We start from the raw sequence: 24,973 nt of genomic DNA on the forward strand, positions 1-24,973 counted from the left end.
AGAGAATCCCCTGGACAGAGGAGCTTAGTGGGCTGCTGTCCATAGGGTTGCACAGAGTCGGACACAACTGAAGCGACTTAGCATGTATGCATGCATTGGAGAAGGAAATGGCAACCCACTCCAGTATTGCCTGGAGCATCCGAGAGACAGAGAAGCCTGGTTGGACTGCCGTCTATGGGGTCACACAGAGTCGGACACGACTGAAGCGACTTAGCAGCAGCAGCATGTATTATCTAATGCCTAATTTACATTAAATATCTGCAACAAGTAGGGGTTGCGTTTCATTTTTAAATAACTAATATAATCTTAAGGTCAAGTAGAATATAAACATACTTAGTTTTTTAATCTGTGAACATTTGTTTTTCTTTATGACACTGAGACTATAGATAATGGCGTAATAGACTTTATACCTCTGTTATCTTGCCTTACAATGAAATATACTTTCAGAGTAAATTTCAGAATTGTTGATTTTTTGAGACAAAGGATTTTTTTTAATTTTAGAAGATAAATCATTATGAGACAGTGCTAATGAAAAGCAGAAATATTTAAGTATAATATTCAGAAATGATCCCTATTCCATGTTGTATATAGATTTATAATGGTTATACATTTAGGCCAAGGCAGTCTGTGTTTACTTAATAGTTCTTCAAAAATATTATAAAATGGGCATTTCTAGAACTTTTCACTGAAATTTGGTTATGTTCTTGTCTTAATAGTATTTATATTGACAAAGAGGTGTGTGTAATGGGTGGTTTTGTTTGTTTTGGTGTCTTTTAAATGTTCTAAAAATTGTATATATTGAGACATGAAAATATCAGAATTTTTAGATTAATGAATGTTAAAGTAAATTCCTTTAGGATTTGCCTAGGTGTGCTCTGATGACTAAGGATCTAAATCACAGCTAGTCACATAATTTTTGTTTTAAGAGTCTCTTTAAAATTGTAGTGGAATTTATCCAAAGTGATTGGTCTGATTGTACGTGTGTGTTTGTGTATTCCAAATGTTGTGAGGTCTCTGAATAATCAGTAGTTTTGTGTTTTACCTTTCTTCCTCTTTTATCTATTGTGAAATATCTTCATTTATTTTGTATTAGTAAATTATTCCCTCATAAATTAAAATTTGAACGTATCAGAAATAAAACTTAAGCTCATTTTGTGTTATAAGTCAGTTTCAGACTACCTTGCAGTCATTTTTAGTTTAGACATTATAAAAATAGATTTCTTGTAGTACAGAGATTTTCATGTGGAGGTTGGTTTCTTGAAATAGGCTTTTGCCTTATCTCTTTCTTATCTTTCAGGCATTGAAAAGAGCACTTCGATCTTTTAACTCAGTGGTACTTTATAATACACTATTCTTTCCATCACTGTTAAAAAAAAAATTGGTGCATGAGTAAAAACATCTTTTTTATATCACCAATAGATTGAGCTTGTTATAGTCCCCTCTTTTCATTTTCAGGAAGAGGCAGAAATCCAGGCAGAACTTGAACGTTTGGAAAGAGTCAGAAATCTTCATATTCGAGAGCTCAAAAGAATAAATAATGAAGATAATTCACAGTAAGTCATTATTTGTATTTTACAGGATTACATGATAAAAGATTATCTCCCCTTGGAGATCATAAACACAGTATTTCCTTGTTGAGGGACTTCATCATAGAAATAAAGTCCTTCCCATGACTCAGAAGGCCTTGTATGATCCGGTCTCAGGCACCTCACCACCCCACCTCTCTCATCTGCCTCTCACTTATATGTCATATATACACTGGCTCCCTTGATCACATGTCATTCCTATCTCAAGGCTCTTCTGTTCTCCATTTTCTCTGCCTGAAATATTCTTCCTCTAGACATATGAGTGGCTTACTTATTTCACTCCAGGTGGTCACTAGAAAGGCCACCCTGTCTAAAATATCAGTCCTGGCGTTACTCCATCACCTCTCTCAGTATCCTTACCTTGCTTTTTATTCTTGGCATTTATCAGTATTTGGAATTACATTTTTTTTCCAGTTCTTTTATCTGTTTCCTTCACTGGAATGTAAGCTACATGAGAGCAGGGATTTAGTTTTGTTCTTGCTATATCCCCCAAACCTAAACCTGTTTCTGGCGTATGGTAGGCACAGAATAAATATTTGTTGACTAAATACCAAAGTTAGTGTTACAGTAGTGAAGAAGAAATCGTTTCAGCTAAAGGGATTTCATTAAACCGTGTATCCAGCATTGTGTAAAGAAGAAATAGAAGAGCAGTTTAAATGATAGTCTCTGTCCTTAATCCCTAATCAAATTTATTTAAACGCTAAAGGAATTCAAAGAGAAAATGCCTGTGGACAGGTGGGAGCTTTATGAGGAAGACAGAAATAAAGAAAGGCATTAATTGGATGTAGTCTATGTAGAGGACAGGAAGGATGTCTTATTTACACTTTCAGATTTATATAATTTAAATCTTCATGACCTAAATGAGTGTCAGAATTGGAAGTGGCCTATTTCTGCCATGAAATATCTTGCTTAAAAGAAGGCCTGTTTATGAACATAATCATTCCAATATATAAGGTAAATGAAATAACATAGTTATGGAATATACTTAATTATACCAGATAAATTCTAATAAAGCAGATAAGTCAAAGCTAATTTATAGTTGACTGTTCTGAAAATTATGCCCAAGCTTGTTTGTGGATATAACTTAATCCACTTGATGAAAATTAAATGAATTGTTATATTTCCCTTTCTTTTTTTTTTTTTTTTTTTTTTGGCTACATGGCTTGTGGGATTCTAGTTCCCCAACTAGAGATTGAACATGGGCCACGGCAGTGAAAACACTGAGTCCTAACCACTGGACTACCAGGAAATTTCCTACATTTTGCTTTAAAACTAAACAGAAATCTCTAATAATTCTCAAGAAAAACTTAAATTGTCAAAGTTGTGTTGACATTGAATAAAATACCATGTATATTTTGTATCTGAGACTATAAAACTGTCATTGACTTTTCCCCCTCCCGTTTAAGAATCAAGAGTGTACATTTTGGAACCATGTTTTTCTGTGAAACCCTGCCATGTATTAGCTGTTGACCCTGGACAGTTACTTAACCTTTCTGTGCAGTAGTGCCCTCATCTGTAAAAGAGAGGTAGTAGCAGGGCCTACTTCAGAGGGTTAGTTAAGAACCAAATGAGATAATACATGTGAGTGCTTAGTGTGTAGCAGGTGTGATAAACCTTAAATAATTTTATTTGTGGTGGGTTTTTTTTTTTTTTTAAGCATTTCTTTTTTGATTGGGAATTAAAATTTTATTTGTAAAAGGCAAAGACTATAAAATTTAACCATGAATGAAAGTCAGCTTATAATTATTTTTAATCCTCTGTCAGTACTATAAAACTTAATTAAAACTCCCAGATAAAAGTATGTTTTCATAAGGGAAGTATTTCCTGATGAATAGATACAGGATTTTATAAAGCTCTTAGTAATACAGTAGTTGGTAGGTCTTTATCACAGTGCTATAATTGGTCATTGAACTTGAATATTCAGCTTAAGAGCTGAATGTTGGGCTTCGTGAACACCAAAGCGCTGAGATGGGTGATAGTCATGCAGGTAGAGAAAGAAGTATGGAATAGAATTCAGAATAGCAGGGAAGAGAGCCAGGAGTAGGGTAGAGCACAGCTGTGCTGTGGACAGGACCTTTTCGTGTGTGTTTTCATGTGCATGAGTGTTTTTTTCCCCACCCTTAAGGTTCAAAGATCACCCAACGTTAAATGAAAGATATTTATTGCTCCATCTGCTTGGTAGAGGTGGCTTTAGTGAAGTATATAAGGTAATGTACATATTTTTTTCTGTTCTTCACACTAATATAGCAAAGATATAGGAGTATGTGGTTAAGAAGTACATGTTTATTGTTTTTATGATTTTTTGACTGGGAAATTATGTCTTCTCATTGCAAAAAGAGTCTGTGATGGCTTATGTTATCTCGAGAGTCTATAAACTATCCTTGTGCCTTTACAGACCCTCTGATATTTGGTAGCTGATTACCACTGACCAACCTGATACAAATAATAACAGCCATTAGAATCAAGATGGGCAGGTAGCCATTTAATATAGTACATATATGATAAGGTTATATCCCTTAAACATGTGTTACAAGTCCTTATATTTCCTGGATTTACCCTAAGTTCTACCTATTTCAAGGCCAGTGTTTCTCAAATATATATGAATGCAGAAATTTTTATTCATCACATTTAATACTTTATACCTTTTTTTTTTTTTGCTCTGTATTGTCTTTCTGACCAACCTTTAAATACTGTGTTCCCAAATTTCTTTATCATTCTTAATCTCCTTTTCAAATATATCCCCCTCCTCTTCACTGAGTTATCACCTATTTGGTTTCAGATATAGATACATATGTATACATAAGTATATATGTAGCTATCTACCCACACTTCTTTCTGAGCCCCATACCTGCGGATTTACATGACCTCATGTGGATGCTTCCTAAGTACTGCAAACTCACATGTGAAATAGAAGCTTATCTTCCTCTCCTCCCACACCTTCCTCCCTTAAAAAAAAAAAACAAAACACCGCTCCCCACTTTAATACACAGCACTGCCTTTTATCTACCCAGTTCCTTCCCTGAAAAACTTGAATGAAAGCCGTTTTTCACTACATCTTTCCCCTAACCCCCTTCCTCCAGCATAACCAGTCTCTGGTGTATGTCATTACTAGTGTCATTAAGCTCTCTTAAATCCAGCAAGGACCCTTCTCTGTCTCAGCTCAAAGCCTCATTGTCTCTTGTTTGCTTTGCTGCTCTAATCTCCTAGCCAATCACCTCTTGCTGGACATTGAGTTTCTCCAGTCCATTTGTGTGTATGCTGCAGCTAGAATGGCCTTGTTAGAAAATGCAGTCTGATCATCTCACTCCCCTGCCTTATAAGCCCCAGTGGCTTTCCCATTTGCTCTTAGTTAGGATGAAGTCATAATGAAGGTAATAGTCTCACCTTAAACTTTAGTTCCTATTGGCTTCCCTATTAATCTGCCTTTTATAAGCTCTTTGTAACACTTCGAGCTTCATTATGTATTGGTATAATCAGTGATTAAGACCTCGGGTTCTGAAGCCAAACAGGCTGAGTTTGAATCCTAATTCTGATTGCTGTTTACCAGCTGTCTAAACTTTGGCTTATTGCTTTATCATCCTGTCTTCATCTGGGACTGTTTAACAGTTACGTACATCATGGGATCATTGTAATGATTAAATGAACTATCAGGTAAATCACATAGAATTTTGGTGTTGAGTAAATGTAAGCTTATCAAAGTGTTACTAGAAATCCTCTCTGTTCAAGAGACAACCTGTATCCAGTTCTGACTCTGGAGAAATGATGGGATTTGGATTCAGAGAACTAATTTCTGATCTTGGTTCAACCATGAACTAGTTTTTGTTTTGTTAACTTGGATAAGCATTAGTATCACCCATCAAGAGTGATTTGTGAGCCCTCTTCCAGTTCTTGTTTCTTTGATTCGAATGGTAGTTTATCTGGGCACTTAAGTGTTGAGTAGTCTTACCCAGGCCACAAGGTAGAAAAAAGAAGATCATAATAGCTCATGGTGGATCTAAAATCACCATAGCTAGCACTGGCTTATCCTAAAAGTAGCCCAGTCTCTGTTGCTTCTAATAGCTTTCATGGCGGTCTTCCGCCACTGCCCAGTAGTATTTCCACTGTTTTTAGTCTCACAGATAGGGGCTAAAAGAGACTTTTCTCTTGAAGAAAATCTTACATAGAAATTAGAAAATGCAGATTGTTGGGGCCCTAATGTCTTAAATCCCTATTGTTGATTTAAATACTAATGACAGCTGCCTCTGACCCCTTCAAAGTCCTTTCTTTCTTGCCATGTCCCTTGGGAAACAAAGCAGCAGATTGTAAATCAAAAAATAGACTTTGTGGAAAATATTGAATCAGTTGCTTAGTGATTACCATCTTAGCTTTATGGGAAGGTATACTTTGAAAGATGTGTCTTACATTATAATCAGTATACACTAATGATAACTTTAGAATTTCATTTTTTACTTTTTTTCTTCTTACTGTGATTGCTTGTAAGTTCTTTAATAAACTTATTATGTTCTTTTTGCTTTCTCCTACCTGAACTTTTTTTCTTTTCTGTTGTTTAAAACTTAGCTAATGTCTATTGGGTATTTATTGTGAATCATGTATTATTCTAAACACTTTATATGTTTCACCCCATTTAATTCTCTTCAACAATCCAAACTTTGAGACTTTGTTAGCACAAAGTAACACATCTAATAATAAGTTTATCTGACTCCAAAGTGAATATTCTTAATTACTGCATCCTTTGTGATTTCAGATCTCATGCTTTTATAATTTTGTGACAAGCAGTTTACCCCCCTGCTTATTTTAAGGTTAAATTGATAGAGGGAGTGGAAGCTATGAACCTTCTTCTTAATAAATATGTAAGCTATTTAAGTGTTTTCTTAAAGGAGCACTTTTTGTATATAAGTTACAGTAGAACCTAAACTATTAAATTTTTCATGATATGCAGTGTTTTTTAGAAAAAAAGAAAAAGTCACCTGAAGCCTTAAAAAATATTGATCATTCATTCTTAAGAAATAGGCTGATAATTTGAACAAACCAGTATAAAAACGTATCTTGAGATGAGATTAAGGAATAATTGCTGATATGGTATAATTATATATGGTTATGTTTAATTTTGTAATAAAAGTTTAGAACTTTAATAAACTAATTTTCAAACAAGTGGGGAAAAAACATGGAGTCTGTAGGAAAAGATAGAGGAAAAAGTTTACTTCATCCAATCCACCAAAAAAGTATTAAAGTCACCTGTTTTCCTGGCTGCTTACTGCTGCTGCTGGTATAGAGGAGAAGCTCTATGTTTTCTTTTTTTTTAAAAAAAGCTTTATTGTTTTATCTTAATTCAGTATATTGGCATTTATAAAACTTGAACATGAAAATTCACATTAAGGTTTACTCTGATTTAACATCATGAAATTTGTATCTTGTTTCTGATAATAAATGTGCCACTGAACTATAATCTTAGCAGAGATGACTACCAAAAGTAGTATATTTTATAGTATAAAAGTGTATATTCTAGTTCCATATTACTGCAAAATTATTACCCCCCCAAAAAAGTGAGCTCTTCAGTTGGTCTTTGGTTCAAAGTCTTCTCTGTTCCTTTAATCCTAGGCTTTTGACCTTTATGAACAAAGATATGCTGCTGTGAAGATCCACCAGCTTAATAAAAGCTGGAGGGATGAGAAGAAGGAAAACTACCACAAGTAAATATTAATTCTTTGATTTTTATCAATTTTGAAAATACATTTAATGGCCATGGAGAATTAATACACTCTCTTTCTCGTAGACATGCCTGCAGAGAGTATAGAATACACAAAGAACTGGATCACCCCAGAATAGTTAAACTCTATGACTATTTCTCCTTGGATACAGATACGTAAGTGAATGTAAACAGACTTAGTTTTTAAGAAAAGACATGTTGGCATTTGCTTCCCCTATTCTGTAGTGATGATACAAATACTCATTTGTCCATTGTGACTCTGAAGTATTGGCTAATATTTTGTGTCTGATTTTTTTCTTTTCTCCATTGTAGGTTTTGTACAGTGTTAGAATACTGTGAAGGCAATGACTTGGATTTCTATCTGAAGCAACATAAGTTAATGTCAGAGAAAGAAGCTAGGTCTATTGTAATGCAAATTGTAAATGCACTAAGATATCTCAATGAAATAAAACCCCCTATTATACATTATGATCTTAAGCCAGGTAATTAATAAAATTTGTCTTAAGTTTTTAAGCTTTAAAGAATATAATTATCTGAAAATATGCTTTGTGATGTAGTTTTTAAGAGACAGTGGCATACTAATAGAACCTGAAGTGTTTTTAAAATAATATTGCTATATTTTGCAATTATATTTTAAATGTGTATTTTAATTAAAAATTTTACATATGTATACTAAATGTATTATTTATTTCCCCCAAATCAGCTTTCGTAGTAAACATAATGTTTTTCATCTTTGTATCATTAAATAAACTTTGTTTTAGGAAACATCCTCCTGGTAGATGGAACAGCATGTGGAGAAATAAAAATCACGGATTTTGGTCTGTCCAAGATCATGGATGATGACAGCTATGGTGTAGATGGAATGGATCTAACATCCCAGGGGGCAGGCACATACTGGTAAGTATATTATTAAAAACACCAAAATTATCTAGGTCAGTGCCCAGTCTTTTCAGAGTTTATTTTCGTGTGCCTTTGAGAGTACTATGGTGTGATAAGGGTGGTGATACGAAGTCTCTGAGTTGAGACTACTGGCATCAGCCCTCTTTTCTCATCCTGCCTTAACTGTAAGTATCAGGAAACTGGAGGAAGAGAAATTTGGCATCAGTGACTACCAGCCAGAAATTCCTAATGTGAAGAATTTGTGAATCTTGTTCTGTAATGTTAGAGTGAGTGATGTTTATTTTGAATCAGTTCAGTTGCTTAGTTGTGTCTGACTCTTCGTGACCCCATGGACTGCAGCACGCCAAGCCTACCTATCCATCACCAACTCCTGGAATTTACTCAAACTCATGTCCATTGAGTCGGTGATGCCATCCAACCATCTCATCCTCTGTCGTCCCCTTCTCCTCCTGCCCTCAATCTTTCCCAGCATCAGGGTCTTTTCCATTGAGTCAGCTCTTCTCATCAGGTGGCCAAAATATTGGAGTTTTAGCTTCAACATCAGTCCTTCCAGTGAACACTCAGGACTGATCTCCTTTAGGATGGACTGGTTGGATCTCCTTGCAGTCCAAGGGACTCTCAAGAGTCTTCTCCAGCACCACAGTTCAAAAGCATCAATTCTTCAGCGCTCAGCTTTCTTTATAGTCCAACTCTCACATCCATACATGACCACTGGAAAAACCATTGCCTTGACTAGATGGGCCTTTGTTGGCAAAGTAACACCTCTGCTTTCTAACATGCTGTCTAGGTTGGTCATAACTTTTCTTCCAAGGAGCAAGCGTCTTTTAATTTCATGGCTGCAGTCACCATCTGCAGTGATTTTGGAGCCCCAAAAAATAGTCTGCCACTGTTTCCCCATCTATTTGCCATGAAGTGATGGGGACCGGATGCCATGATCTTAGTTTTCTAAATGTTGAGCTTTAAGCCAACTTTTTCACTCTCCTCTTTCACTTTCATCAAGAGGCTCTTTAGTTCCTCTTCACTTTCTGTCATAAGGGTGGTGTCATCTGCGTATCTGAGGTTATTGAGATTTCTCCCAGCAGTCTTGATTCCAGCTTGTGCTTCTTCCAGCCCAGCGTTTCTCATGATGTACTCAGCATAGAAGTTAAATAAGCAGGGTGACAATATACAGCCTTGATGTACTCCTTTTCCTATTTGGAACCAGTCTGTTGTTCCATGTCCAGTTCTAACTGTTGCTTCCTGACCTGCATATAGGTTTCTGAAGAGGCAGGTCAGGTGGTCTGGTATTCCCATCTCTTTCAGAATTTTCCACAGTTTATTATGATCCACTCAGTCAAAGGCTTTGGCATAGTCGATAAAGCAGAAATAGATGTTTTTCTGGAACTCTCTTGCTTTTTCCATGATCCAGTGGATGTTGGCAATTTGATCTTTGGTTCCTCTGCCTTTTCTAAAACCAGCTTGAACATCTGGAAGTTCACAGTTCACATATTACTGAAGCCTGGCTTGGAGAATTTTGAGCATTACTTTACTATGAATAATAATACTTAATATAACATCTTAGCTATTAAAAGCAGTAAGTATTAAGCCCTCTCTGTACAGGTTTTGTGGTTACAGTTTTTGTTTGAGATGGATGTTTTGTTGATCATGAATGAGAAGAGAAATTTGGTACAATCTTGATCTTTTGGACATGAGTCTAAATGAATGCCATTCCTTCACAGTTACCTAGGTGTTGACAAAAATTACTTCATTGTGAATTTTCAAAAAAAATTTAGTTTTCAGAATGAATGAATTTAGCAAAAGGAGTGAAATCTTAATTGGAAGGGAGATAGCTGTACTCAGCCTCACTGAGCAGGATGGTGATTACAAACATACATGTGACTTTAGGGTTTCTAGAATATAGTTAGCCTGGGCAATAGAAAATGCTACAAGTTTGTATGCATTTTTACTTTTCAGAATAGGGATTAGTCATATCCATGTATTCATGTAAAGCCATTTTAGAGCTTTAAAATTATGCTTGTGGCATTTTTTATGGAATATAATACAGTATGTCATAGATTTTTAAAATACATGTTTAAAGAAAATTATCATTCAAACCGGTAACTCCTTGAAGGTCGGAACCCTCAATCAGTAAGTAATCTTGAGTCTTTCTTCTTTTAGCAACAAGACTCCTTTTTTCACCACAAAATCTTAGAATCCTAGTTGCTTGGTAGAACCCTAAATTCTGTGGAAAACAGCTTGAAACCATGTTCTATATAATAGATAATCCTTTGCAGAGATTCCCACATGCCGTTTTCCTCTCACTCCGGTTTCCCTAGTGTAGGGCAAGGCAATGGAATTTCCCTGGCAGATGGGCAGCAGGGACGCTTATGTTTAGGGTACTCTGTAGTAAAGTCATGGCATTTCCATGTTAGGAACCTGGAATTACACTTCTTATAGAAACAATGTTTCCCAAAATGGTTAGTTTCTAATCATTAGTTTTTTAAGATATGTATTTGGTAAACAATGTCCTATACAAACTTTTAAAATATGTGTCATGGTGCCTTTACAAATTGCCTTTCATCCCCTGTCAGTATCACTTAGAAGAAAGTGAGTTTTATTTCTTCTTGCCTCTCAGGTCTCAAATACAAGCATTCACTAAATCCTGTTGGTCATTTTTCCTGAAAAGCTTTGGTATCTATTCCTATACTTTCTCTCCTTGCTTACACCCTTTTACCTTGAGGGACAGTATAGCATAGTGTTTGAGAGGCATTCTTGTTTTCAGTTACACACACACACATAAACCTACAGAAAACACATACTTTTCATAGAACAAACCTGGCTTTTTACTTGATTTGGAAGGTAGGAAAGGATTACATCACATACAAGCTATTGGTCATCTGTGAACGTTCTGCTGAAATTTAAGTGATTATTAGTGTAGTGAGTATAAAACAAAAAAACCATAGATTCCCATTTAGCTGTATTATTGCTTTTAAGGACTTTGTAGTTTATCCAAATTTTAGATGGGGGGAGATGCTTGCGTCCTGGTGGAGCTGTTTAAATTTATTTAAAAGGTAAAAGTAAATATTACAATCTATTTTTACCTTTTGTCTAAAATTATGACTTTATAAATTAAAAAGATAGTATTTTTGAATGCTCCATATATTTCTGTTGCTGCAACCATTCAAAACTGCACAAAGATTAATGAATTAATGTAACAGAGGTCCCTGGAGGGAAGCAGAGAAGGCTTGTGATAGTTAGGCAGATTTTGAAGAAAGGGTGGCTACCATGTCAAATGAGTATGATAAGTCGCTTCAGTCCTAACTCCTTGTGACCCTATAGACTATAGCCTGCCAGGCTCCTTTGTACATGGGATTCTCCAGGCAAGAATACTGGAGTGGGTTGCCATGCCCTTCTCCAGAGAATTTTCCCAATCCAGGGTTTGAACCCCCCATCTCCTGCATTGCAGGCGGATTCTTTAACCTCAGAGCCCCTGGGGAAGCCCAAACTGGGGTAAAAGCAAGCGTAAAAGGTATTCATAAAAGCATAAAAAGCATATTCAGAAGCATGTGGGGAAGCACAGTGTGGGACCAAATGAATTGGCTTTGCCTAGCCAGTTTGAGCGGAGAAGGCAATGGCACCCCACTCCAGTACTCTTGCCTGGAAAATCCCATGGACAGAGGAGCCTGGTAGGCTGCAGTCCATGGGGTCGCACAGAGTAGGACACGATTGAAGTGACTTAGCAGCAGCCAGTTTGCGGGGGTCAGGGGAAGAGATTTTGGAAATTTAAGTTGCTGCTAGACTAAGACAGGTTGTTTGTTACAAGCAAGAGATACAAGGTCTTACCTTGCTAGCCAGTGATGTTGAGGTTCTTTAAACAAAAGAACTGGCTGATCAGATGTATGTTTTAGGAAGAGTTTGAACACTGGTGAAGAGGGGGATAGGAAGAGTTTTTTCGTCCTAGTGGATACTTACTCAGAACACTGTAGTTTTAACAATAATTTGTCATTTCTATAGATAATACACATTTATAATTGACCCTTAAACAATGCAGGGATGAGAGGCACCAGCCCTCTACACAGTCAAAAATCTGAGAGTAGCTTAAAGAGTTGCCCTTCATATACATGGTTCCTCCAAAGGCCCGAAATTCACCCAACCAGGGATTGTGTAGTGCTGTATGTAGTATTTACTATTAAAAAAAAAATCCTCATGCAAGTGGACCCATGCAGTTCTAACCTGTGTTGTTAAAGGGTTAACTGTATCTTACACACTTTATCACAAAGTTGTTTGTTTTGGCGCTAGAGTCAGATGATACAAATGCTTTAAAAGTTTAGGACATCCTTCAATGTATGGATAAAACGAAAGTTCTAAGATTTTACATTTACAAGTTATAAATTGTTAATATCCTTTCCTTTTTTCTGTCTCCCCGCCTCCCCCCATCCCAAACTAGGTATTTACCTCCCGAATGTTTCGTAGTTGGAAAGGAACCGCCGAAGATTTCCAACAAGGTTGACGTGTGGTCAGTTGGAGTCATCTTCTTTCAATGTCTTTATGGTAGAAAGGTAAGTTAAAGTATAGCAGATTCAGCCATACAGAGAGAAGTTGAATTTTCTCTTCTTCTTGAAGTTTCATTAATTTGAAGTCAGTTTAGTCAAGAATGGAGACCTGGTTAAGGCAGGAACAACAGCAACAACAAACCCCAAATAACCACTGGGGTTAGGAACAGCCTGGAAAGCAATAATCCAAGAAAGCACTTGAACTGTGTTGCAGCTCTACACAAAGGAGGGAGGGGTGCTTATAGGCAAAAAAACTGCAAGGTTACATAAATTGTTAAGAATTAGGATTGGAGCTGGCCAGAAGTAAGGGTGCTGTGCTGTTCACATAGTTGCAAAGTGGGGGTGACTTCTAAACTGCAAGGTTGCAGCTAGCATTGGCTAATTGGTTTTGAAAACAACTAGTAGTGTCCTTTGGTTTGATACAGTTTGGAAAGTTCAGGTTTTCTGTGATGCAGGGATGTGTCTGAAACCACACCCATAATGGCTACCCAGCTCCATTTTGGATGCCTGAACCATAGTTACCCATGTTAATTTTTTTAGGTGATCTTAAATATATCATCACTTACTAAAATTTTTATGGATCAGAATTACTTTAATAACACTGCTAATGTTTCTGTAGCATTAGAAATAATGGAGTCAAAACTATTTTCTTCACTTTCTCACATCCTCTACCCCCATTCTCCCCCAACCCCCCAAAACACACACACATTGGCCTGAGCATGTTTCGCCCGTGCTTCCTCAGGGAAATTCTGTCAAACCTAGTCCTAATGTTTCTCAAACTTCTTTTTATATTGAAGTCAGAACTACAAACTACCATGGATATTTAATCCTTATCCCATTCAGTCCCTTCATCAGTGTGAAAAGTGATCCAGGGACTTCTCTGGGAATTCACTGCATGTTAGGACCAAAGCCAGAGCTGTTTCATTTACCTTAATTTGTCATGCTCAAGGTGTTTTACTCTGGACTTTTCACAGATGTTTCCACTACTTTTCAAACTAGTTTGAACTGTATCAAACTGAAGGACATCACTGCTGCTGCTGCTAAGTCGCTTCAGTCGTGTCCGACTCTGTGTGACCCCAGAGACGGCAGCCCACCAGGCTCCCCCGTCCCTGGGATTCTCCAGGCAAGAACACTGGAGTGGGTTGCCATTTACTTCTCTAATGCATGAAAGTGAAAAGTCAAAGTGAAGTCGCTCAGTCGTGTCTGACCCTCAGTGACCCCATGGACTGCAGCCTACCAGGCTCCTCTGTCCATGGGATTTTCCAGGCAAGAGGACTGGAGTGGGGTGCCATTGCCTTCTCCACTAGCTGTTTTCAAAACTATATCTGCTAGCAGGTGCCAGCTGTAACCTTATAGTTTCTTCTACTAAGAAGTAGTTCTTAAACATTTTAAACAGAATAAAATATTTAATGTTTTTATCTTAATTGCTTATTTATTGTGTTTTGGCTATGTGGAGGATTGATCAGATGGTCTTTCTCAGCCTGCTATATCAATTATAGCCTATGAGAATACATCCCAACCTGGAAGTAACTAAGAATAAGATTTTTTAAAACACAAATCATTTGTACTGCAGGGATTCAGTGATAACATCTGTTTAAATATTTTGTGAGATAAATTTTTCAACATTTTATTCATTTCTTTTAAAGCCATTTGGTCACAATCAATCTCAGCAAGACATTCTTCAAGAAAATACGATATTAAAAGCCACTGATGTCCAATTCCCTGTAAAACCTGTCGTAAGCAGTGAAGCAAAGGTACCAAATTTATGTAAATAAATTTTGTGAAGTGATTTTTTTATTTCATAAGTTGTAGTTAAAGTAAACATTAATAAGTAAAGCAAAAGGGACTGCAGCCACAGGCAAGTCTGTCCAATAGGGGTGGGCGATTTGCTCTGGAGAAGAGCTGCTTTGGTTGTGATAGTTTTTAAGGACCCAAGTATAGTCCATGATTTCTTTTAAGAAGGCAGGCTAAAGAGACCATAATCTATTACTATATTTACATAAAGTTCAAAAGACACAAAACTCAACTATGGTGTTTAGAAGTCAGATAGCTTCTTACTCCAGTAGACTGGGGCAGAGGCAGTGCCCGTGACCAAAGGTGGGCATGAAGAGTCTTAGGTGGTTCTGATAAAGTTCTTTTTCTTGATTCATTTGCCAGTTATATAGCTACATTCATTTTGTGCTGTATGCTCCCTTAGGGAGAAAATATTACAGCAAAAAATGGCATCATTCTCTGGGCTAAACTAAATTAACAGGAAAATGGAATGACTGTTTTACGAAAGACAAATTTCAGAAAAAGAGGACTCTGGAGTTTTGTAGGGAGCAATGCAGTATTCCATATTCAACACAGTTTACAGGCATACCCCAGAGATGGCGTGGGTCTGATTCTATACCACTGCAATAAGGTGAATATTGCAATAAAGGAAGTCACACACAATTTTTGGTTTTCTGGTGCACATAAAATTATGTTTACATGGTAATGTTGTCTGTTAATTAGTGCAGTAGCATTATACCTAAAAAAATACTGTACATACCTTAATTTAAAATGCTTGCCTGCTAAAAACTGCTAAATAGACGTCATCTGAACCAGTCTTTTTGCTGGTGGATGGTCTTGCCTTGCTGTTGATGGCTGCTGACTGGGCATGGTGGTGATGCTCAGGCAGCTTCACATTGATGGGACTCTTCCTTTCGGGAATAGTTTTTCTGTAGTGTACAGTGCTTTTGAGAGAAGTTCTTCTGTGAGTAAAATGATTTCAAAATTGAGTCAGTCCTCTCAAACCCTGCCACTGCCTTATGAAACTAAGTTTATTTAATATTCTAAATCCTTTATTGGCATTTCAGCAATTAAACTTGCGGTCTTATATGGGCACAGTTCATGGCATCCCCCAAACAGTTACAGAAGTAACAAGTCACTGATGACCACCACAAATAAATCATGATGCAAAGTCAAAACCTGCTAGGATTACCAAATGTGACAGAGCGAGCACATGCTGTTCGAAAAATGGTGCCAATAGGTTTGTTTGACGCAGGGTTGCCACAAACCTTCAATTTGAAAAAAACAAAAAACACAATATTTGCAAAGTGGAATAGAACAAGGTATGCCTGTACTGGAAGTCCTAGCCAGAACAGTTAGGCAAGAAAAAGAAATAAGAGGCATATAAATCAGAAAGAAGTAAAACTGTCACTAATGGTAGACAAGGGTTTTTATATATAAAATGATATTAAATATGTAGACCAAAAAACGCGGCAGCAAGGACTCAGATATTGTATATCAACTTCACAATAATTAAAAGTAAAACAACCGAAAAGTCAACCAACAGATAAATGGGTAAACAAAATGTAGCATATACACGCAATGGAATATTAGCCTTAAAAAGGAACAAAATTCTGATGCATGCTACGACATGGATGACTCAAGCATCACACTTAAGTGAAAGACACAGAAGGACGACTGCTGTATGATTCCACTCACATAAGGTGCTTAGAATAGCTGAATCATAAAAGAACATACTGGTTACCAAGGGCTGGGGGAAGGAGGAATAGGAGATATTGCCTAATGGGTACAGATTTCAGTTCTGGATGATGAAAAGTTCTGCAGATGGATAGTGGTGATGGTGTACTGCGGTGTGAGTGTGCTTAATGTCACTGAATTGTATACTTGGGTTAAAAATGCTCAGTTTTATGTTACGTTTATTTTATTCTCCATAAAAATTGTTTTAAACAAAAGAAATAACAGCTTTCAAGCCATAAGTGGTAGCAATAATATTTAGTACTGTGAACAATTAGAGGCTGAGAATTGAGAGTTGGATTTGCAATAATTTTATTGCTGGTTTCTTTTAATCTGATTCCCTAGTGAAATGAGATCTATTTTCTGAAATGTGTCCATCATCTGTATTATTCAGTTTATTAATACTTAGAAAAGATTTTAATTTTTTTTTTAAGGCCTTTATAAGACGCTGTTTGGCATACCGAAAAGAAGATAGGTTTGATGTGCACCAACTGGCAAATGACCCCTACCTTCTCCCACACATGAGAAGATCCAATTCTTCAGGCAACTTACACATGGCTGGGCTGACAGCATCACCCACACCCCCTTCTTCAAGCATACTTACTTACTGACTTTCCTCCAAAATCGGCATGATGTCTTTGAATTGCTTCCAGATGCACACTTGAGTTTGAGAGCTTCTGAGTGTTTTTGTTGTTTTTTTTTACACAGGATATGGTTGAGAACTGTTTGTGAACTGAAGTTTTTCATAGAGTCGTTTGTATGAGAGTGGATCATGGACCCTGAATAAATGTACACTTCTGACTGTAACCTAAGCAGTGAAGGGTGACTGCCTGTTGCACAGAAACAGGAATACCATGTTGAAGAAAAGTGGGTTTTGTTGGGGAGGGGAACACTGTAAATAACGTTTATAATACTTCAGTACATTTGGTTGTTACTCGAGAGTTCTAATACGAAGGGTAGTTTTTCATTATTTAAAAACACATGGAAAATGAGACATATTTCTAACACGAGAACTATACAGTGCCTGGATACATTATTCAGCATTCAGCAGTTTATCTGCTGCAACCAAAGTAAGAACGGAATGATAGTGGCCGTTGTGTTTTACAGTAACAGGATGTGAGAGAATCTTTGGGCAAAGTTAGACTTCGTCATTTGCCTATTCTGGCTTGTACCAGGTTGTACCTCGAAATCACATGTCTGCTCTTTTCACTGGTTTTGTTAAAGGGAGAACTGTTCCTAGATACTTTAGACCTCTGACAAAGTGCGCTGCTTATTTTGGAACCAATTGAAGTCACTAAATTATGGTATCTCCAGTGTTCTCAACATGTTAGAACTGTTAACAGGTATTTTTATTTTGTTACCAGGCCTTGTTCATTCAAACAAGTGACAATATATAACCAAATGCAGGCCAGTTCTATGCAGGATAATGATAAATTCCCTTCTAGCTCTATTGTAAATTGTTGTACAGATGTCATATTTCAACTAGCAAGTTTCAGCAGCTTATTCTTGTACAAATGTTTAAAAATATGGCTTTTCTAATTGGATATTGTATTTTTTTTAAGTCTTCTTGAAGGCGCTTTAATTGCTGCTAAATGGTGTTGCTTCTTTGCTTAAAAAAAAATCAAATGACCTCCTTAAAAGGTGCAAGTTGACTGTACATCATAGAAAGATTATTAAAAGCAGGCATTTGTTAACAATCAAGGCATGTAAAAATGATCCATGTTGGACATAAAGAGTTCTTGAAATCAGTTTCTTGATTTCTAGGGCTGTGGGAGCACATATGTAGTAGATTTATAAATTGTTCATGGTAATTCTACATTTCTAGCAGGTTCTAATCAGCAAGGTGGGATGACAGTCCCTTAAACAAATTTCTTGCGGTTTGTACAGATTTGTTAAAATGTGAACATTTTCTAACTGCCTTGTATGGTAGAAACCGTTATTTTTCAGGATGCTGTATTTCACTCCTTTAAGAAATTTCTTTATCATCACGTTCATAATGCTGATTCTTACATGTAAATTGTCCATGTTGCTGAAAAAGGAGGCTATGTTTAACACAGATTCTCCTTAATATTGTACAGTTAAATGGTGGCTCTAATTTCTGATATTGCAAGCCATTTTGTTCTTTCATTGTACATAGACACATTGTCTCTTTAAGATGCTGCTGAAATTGTAGAGAATGTAGCCAAAACAGTAATAAACAATGACAGTTAAAATTTAAAGACTATGAAATTACATTTGAAGGGAGCTTTCAAGACTTAGGACATTGACTGGGCTCCTTTACTTAAGAATCAGCTGAGTAAATTCTTGAAGTATACTTCAAGATAAGTATGAAGGGGTTTCAAGCTGTTAAAGTATACCTAATAACCATTATCAAGGCTAATCCTAGGTAAGTAACACTTAGCCCTATTGGGAATGGCTTAAGGGCTGTACCTGTTCCTCTGTAGATCAAGATAGAAATCCTATTTTAAAAATTATTGACATAGTAATGGAATGTTAGCATTAATTGAGTGCTTTAGGTGCTGTCTGCAAATTTTTCAGTTTTGTTGTTTGAGTTTTCATCCTTCTGAATCCTGAAATACTATGTTCATTATAGTAACTGTTATTTAAAGTCCCCAATTAAAATACCCAGTTTTAAAATTTTAGTGAGGTATATAAGTGGATGTGTATGTGTAACATGAGATTGAAGAAGAGGTACAGACTTAGATCACTGGCCTTTATCATATCATTTTCAAATAAATGGAAGTGACTGCTACTGTCAGAATGCAGAAGAGGAGGAGAATAAGCTATAAAATAAAATTGCTTCCCTGGGCTTAGGTAATCATCTGTTTAGAATCCAAGGTGTGTGAGTGATAAGCCAGCTTTGAGACCCTCTATTCCTCTTAAAGTTTTTCCAAAGAAATGACAGAAATGACACAGCTTTGGGATAGTATGTCCCTACCCCAGCAAGTACAAGATAGCTAACTGAGCCAAAGTGAGAACTGTTACCTTTACCTGGGACACTTCTATTTATCACTAATTTCAGTCACGCTGATAATCTTTTACTCTAATTAGCTTTTGAGGCTTAAATTGTTTTTTGGTCTAAATTCTATCCTCAAAATTAAAGCATTTCCTTTACCCTTAGACAGTAGCCAAGGTCTCCTCGCTTTAAGAAGCACTGCAAGGTAAATGTATAGTTTTTGCATATAATTTATAATATTTCTCTGATATGAATTAGCTTTAGTGCATGCATGCTGAGAGGAAATAAGTGTAGAAACCACACTAATTTATTAAGTCTGGAGTTGGGTAGCTACTTGGTTGTTTTTCAAAAATGAAGTTTTAAGTCTGTTTTTTACTTACTGGCTGCCATCCCCTTCTCCTAAAAAAATAATTTTCAATTTAAATGGTACATAAAATGTGAACAAATACTTCTACAAATACCTCATTACATGAAACCAAAATGGTAGAATTTCAGTGAAACAAATTTAAAGAGTATATTGTGTGTTTTGCTGTTGTTACTGATTAAATACAATAATGCTGATTACCATCAGATGTTATTAGCTGTGTTTTGCAGCAGTAGTGCAGACTGTCCAGTCCTATTAGATTGTGAGTTTAACTTACATTACTGTTTGTGTGTGGAAAAGGCAGACTTACACACATTTTAACATCACACGGGCATGTCTTAAAATAATCCCACTTTAAATTTTGACATGTTACCTGATCATTTTCCTCCCAAATATACTAAACTTTAATGTTCTTAAGGCTTAATTTATTTAAAAATTATTTTTGCAGCTAGCTTTAGAATAAAATTATTAGAATTCTAGTTCTTGGGTTCCAGGAATGCTGTAAAAGTCTTAGAATTTCTACAACTTTCCGTTGATTTGAATTATAACATACATATCTCCATTTACCTTCCCCTGCTTTCATTTCCCTGTTCTTTTTTTGAAGATTCTTCTTGTTGAGAATTCTTGGATTTTTGAATGGGAAAGATTTGAGTAAATGTGTATCGACTAACTTCAAAACAACTGCATAGAGCCAGAGGAGAATTCAGAGGAGTTATCTTTCATTAGGATCAAGATGCATGATTTTCACCTGGAAATTCTCACTCATTTAACATACTAGAAATGTGTATTACCTACATACATATGACAGTTTTTAAAAGGCAATGGCAAGAATGCTGGTTAAGAACCCAGTTTAGAACCAGGTTCTTTGGGTTTAAATGTTGACTGCCATTTACTGCCACTGTGTTTCAAGTTCATCCTCTGAAAATGGGGATAACAGTACCTACCACACAAAGTGGTTGCAAGGAATAAATGAGTTCATGCGCATAAAGCACTTGGAACCACACCCAGCTCATTGTAATACCATGTGTATAAAGCTATTATTCTCCTTTAAGACTCAAAGGTTACTCTGTTGTTTTTATCCTACATTTGTAGTCCACTTTGCTTCCTGTGAAATACTATTTCCCCCTTAAGAAACAAGTTCTGTAGTATTTTTTTTACTTGTTTTAAGCAATTAGACTACCTGAAAAGGGAAGGTGGTGGAGTGTGGCAACAAAAAGTAACGTCTCAACTGTAGTTACCAAAAGGATCACACTCTAACCATTCAGGCTATTTCATCAGAGCAAATTCTACCATACATCCCAGGGGGTTTTCCTTGATAGTACAAGTCATCTGAGGTAGAATAGGTACTATTATACCAGTTTTACAGAGGAGAAACATTTGGAGAAAAGAATGACTTGGTAAGACCACATTAACTAGTAAATGACATCAGAACTAAAGCACAGCTCCTGGAGTTCTAAAGCAAAGTACTTAACTGTGCTAACATCTTGCTGCTTTATTAGAACACATTAGTGTGTTAAATCATGATTGTTCAAAATAACAAAAATGAACAGATACAAATCTAACTGTCACCATGAAAGAGCAATAAAGAGAATTCTTCAGTTGTTAGATCAGGAATGATGTCTGAGCTGAGCCGGGATGGCTGAGAATCACTTGAGAGAGGGCTTTTTGTCCAGACTCGTCCTAGGCAAGGCAGAGAGTGGGGTTACAAGCCTTTTCCTATTCTCACACTTGTTTTTCATTGCATTTTAAATTTGTTAATAACTTACAGAGATCAGTTCACCTTTCTCATTCTCAGCCAACTTTCAGGAAGGTAGAAGGTATATTCTCCTTCCTCTCCCTGCAGTGGTACCAGCTGGTCTCAGAAGAAATCTGGAAAAACTGATTATTAAGTAAAAAACTTGAGAAAGTCTTACAAATCTAATGAAATTATCCATGAATGCTGCTCCAGTGCCATGATCACAAGTGAGTAATCCTGACTTCATGTGACTCTTGATTTTTTTAAAAGCCTGCTTGTGATGTAAATTTTTCTTTATGTGATCCATTTTCATCTGAAAACTTAGGCTGTTCCCATAGCCAGATACCTAAGCTAAAGAGTAGATGTGCATGACCAGCACTGTCCTGTTCTTAATATATGGTTTATTTGGTGTAAATACTTTATATGAGAGATCATGATTTATTTCTAGGATATGACAAACTTAGATTCTAAAACTATGACAAACTTAAGATTCTAAAACTACCTGATCTAAAGAATGAGTATGGCTCATATATATCATTCATTTTGATCCTATTTCATCTCTTTATAACTTTGGTCTGCTTAGAACAAAATTCATAACCTCCTTTTACAGAGGTATTCAGAAGAGTGAAAAGCAGGGAAAGCATGGGTTTTGAAGCCTGACCTGACTGTGCATTTGTCTTTGTTCCTTAATAATTGAGTGCCCTTAGAGGAGTCACTGAGAGCCTCTCTTGGCTTACCTTCCATATCTGTGAAGTGTGTATATGAAGAGTACCACCTTGCAGGAAGTTCCTCCAACTAACACGGCATGAGCTTTGACCAAGCAGATCAAATGCTGGCCGTAGTGCACTGAGAGGCTCAAGAGTAATTGTAGGACACCCTGAGGAAGGGATAAGAACACTTGGGGTGAGGAGTCCAGTAAGCAGCAGCCATTTATCAATATGGAGCTGTTTCTGTATTTTAACCCATGAATCTGTGCATAAGTGCTTAGGATGAGCCTGAGTGTCAGCAGTGACAAGACAGGCTCCATGAACGATTCCCCTCATTCCAGCACGTGCAGCTGCATGAACGATCCCCTTCCTTCCAGCATGTGCAGCTCCATGAACGATCCCCTTCATTCCAGCACATGCAGCTCCATGAACGATCCCCTTCCTTCCAGCACATGCAGCCGTTTTGGAAGTTGCACATCCTAGGTGCAGGACTGCTGTGGGTTGGAGGCCTAATCGATTTGTTCTCAGAACTCTTGTTTTCTTCACTTTAGAAATGCTGTTTGGATCTCAAGACTGTTTCTGTTCAGGCCACCCTGAATATTAAATAAAGTCATTGGTGGTTGCTGGAGTGATGCAAAAAAAATTTTTACTGTTACTTTTTGACAATTTAAACTTCAGTAGGAATATTTTAGAATTTCATCCCTGTGGGCTTCTTTTCCCAGAGATACATAATATATTCATATGCAGTTATTAGTTAAAAAAAAAAACAAAAACCTTTATTCCTAATGGTAACCACAAAGCAAAAATCTACAGTAGATATACAAAAGATAAAGGAATCTAAGCATACCACTATATAAAAGTCACGAAGAGAAGAACTACCAAATAGAAAAAAATTAGCAATAATTACATACTTATCAATTACTTTTAATGAAAATGGACTAAGCTTACCAATCAAACGATGCAGAGTGGCTGAATATATGCTGCCTACAGGAGACTTCAGATGTAAGGACACACATCTCAAAGTGAAGGGCTGAAAACAGATACTCATCCAAGTGGAAACAAAAAGAAGCTGGAGTAGCTATACTTGTATCAGACAAAATAGATTTTTAAGACAAAGGCTGTGGTAAGAGACAGACAAGGTTGTTACTATGTAATAATAAAAGGATCAACCCAATAAGATACAATGTTTGTAAATATTTATATAGCCAACATAGAAGCACCTAAGTATATAAAGCAAGTATTAGCAGACCTAACCTGAGAAACAGTAATACAATAACAGGGAATTTTAATATCCACCTTCATGAATAGGTAAATCATCTAGACAGAAAATAAGGAATAACATCAGCCTTAAATAACATGTTAGGCCAGATGAACTTAATAGATCTGAAAAACACTGGCCAGGGCAGCATCCCCCCCATGCAGTCAAATTCACCAAAACTTCTCACTCCTCCAAAACTACTAATAGCCTTGTATTGACAAAAAAAACCTTGCTGATAATAAACAATCGATCAAGACATTTTGTATGTTAATTATATACTGTATTCCTAAAATAAAGCTATAGAAATGCTAAGAGAAAATATATACATTTACTACTGTATTTGTCAACACAAGTTTACAAGACAAATCATCTGTCAGTACCTAGATCAATATTGTCTTTTGTGTAACACTGTAGATATTACATGTATTATCAACAGTAGACCTCAAAAATGAAAACATTTATTTACAGGTATAATCATGTATCAGTAATGAAGCAGTAATACTGCTTTCTGGTAGTCTGTAATCCATAGAAAGACTTAACTAGCCTATACACTATGAATGAATCATTGTGAAAATTTTTTGGCACAAACTAGTAGTCATATTCATAACATAGTATTGGAAACACTGTTACACATTTTAAAAAAATTTACCTATGATGATAGGCTGTTATGCAGTTTCTCCAATTACAAGAGAGGTAGCCACTGCTGCTGCTAAGTCGCTTCAGTCGTGTCCAACTCTGTACAACCCCACAGATGGCAGCCCACCAGGCTCCTCTGTCCCTGGGATTCTCCAAGCAAGAAGAATGGAGTGGGTTGGCAATTCCTTCTCCAATGTATGCATGCATGCTAAGGCACTTCAGCTTTGTCCAACTCTGTGCGACTCCCACCAGGCTCCTCTGTCCACGGGAGTCTCTAGGCAAGAATACTGGAATGGGTTGCTATTTCCTACTCTGCAAGAGAGGTAGACTGTATAGTAATATAATTCTTTGAATGCAAAGTTATAAAGCAGTGAGAAAACTAACACGTTGGTTTCATAATAAATACCACTCACCTTATGTCTATGTAAAGACAGGCTATCCACTTCAGTACATCTTGCGCACAATGTTCTACAGATATAATTGAAAAAAAAAAAATCTATGTATAAGTGCCCCACACAAGTCAAACCCATGTTGTTCAAGGATCAACTGTATACAGAACATTCCATCCAAAAGCAACAAAATACACATTCTTCAAGTTGTACATCCAACATTCTCCAGGACAGATCATATTAGGTCACAAAACAAGTCTTAATAAATGTAAGACTGAAATTGTAACAGGCATCTTTTCCAACCACAATGGCTTTAAACTAGAAATCAATTATAAGAAGAAAACCAAAAAAAATCCACCAGTATGTGAAGATTAAATAAGATACTACTGAAAAACAAAAATGAGTCAAAATAAGTTTTAAAAATATCTTGAGCAAATAAAAACAAAAATGCAACACAGCAAAACTTAAAGAGATGCATCAAAAGCTGTTCTAAGAGGGGCTCGTGGTGATAAATGCCTACACCTCAATAAACAAGAAAAATTTCAAATACTAACTTCATACCACAAGGACCTCAAAATTTCAAACACAACTTTACCTTCAAGAAAACAAAACAAACCAAAGTTAGGAGAAGACAGGAAATTATGAAATCATCAGAAATAAAACAGACTTAAGAAAACATGAAACTAAGAGCCAGTT

The 24,973-nt window shown here is 36.4% G+C and overlaps 1 protein-coding gene across 6 annotated transcripts in view; it reads left to right on the forward strand.

The window, feature by feature from the left end:
• TLK1 (tousled like kinase 1) overlaps positions 1–18,451 on the forward strand; it is a 249,020-nt gene extending 230,569 nt beyond the window's left edge. For all 6 annotated transcript variants that reach the window (XM_070799047.1, XM_070799031.1, XM_070799040.1 and 3 more), the window contains 9 exons: positions 1,456–1,553; positions 3,712–3,793; positions 7,185–7,276; positions 7,360–7,449; positions 7,606–7,775; positions 8,055–8,190; positions 12,620–12,731; positions 14,372–14,479; positions 16,667–18,451. In XM_070799047.1, coding sequence (XP_070655148.1) covers positions 1,456–1,553; positions 3,712–3,793; positions 7,185–7,276; positions 7,360–7,449; positions 7,606–7,775; positions 8,055–8,190; positions 12,620–12,731; positions 14,372–14,479; positions 16,667–16,843 — 1,065 coding nt within the window. In that variant the 3' untranslated portion in view covers positions 16,844–18,451. The remainder of the gene's footprint in view (positions 1–1,455; positions 1,554–3,711; positions 3,794–7,184; positions 7,277–7,359; positions 7,450–7,605; positions 7,776–8,054; positions 8,191–12,619; positions 12,732–14,371; positions 14,480–16,666) is intronic.
• Positions 18,452–24,973: the final 6,522 nt, after the last annotated feature.

Source organism: Bos indicus, chromosome 2 (genome assembly GCF_029378745.1).
Source record: "Bos indicus isolate NIAB-ARS_2022 breed Sahiwal x Tharparkar chromosome 2, NIAB-ARS_B.indTharparkar_mat_pri_1.0, whole genome shotgun sequence".
Taxonomy (NCBI): Eukaryota; Metazoa; Chordata; class Mammalia; order Artiodactyla; family Bovidae; genus Bos; species Bos indicus.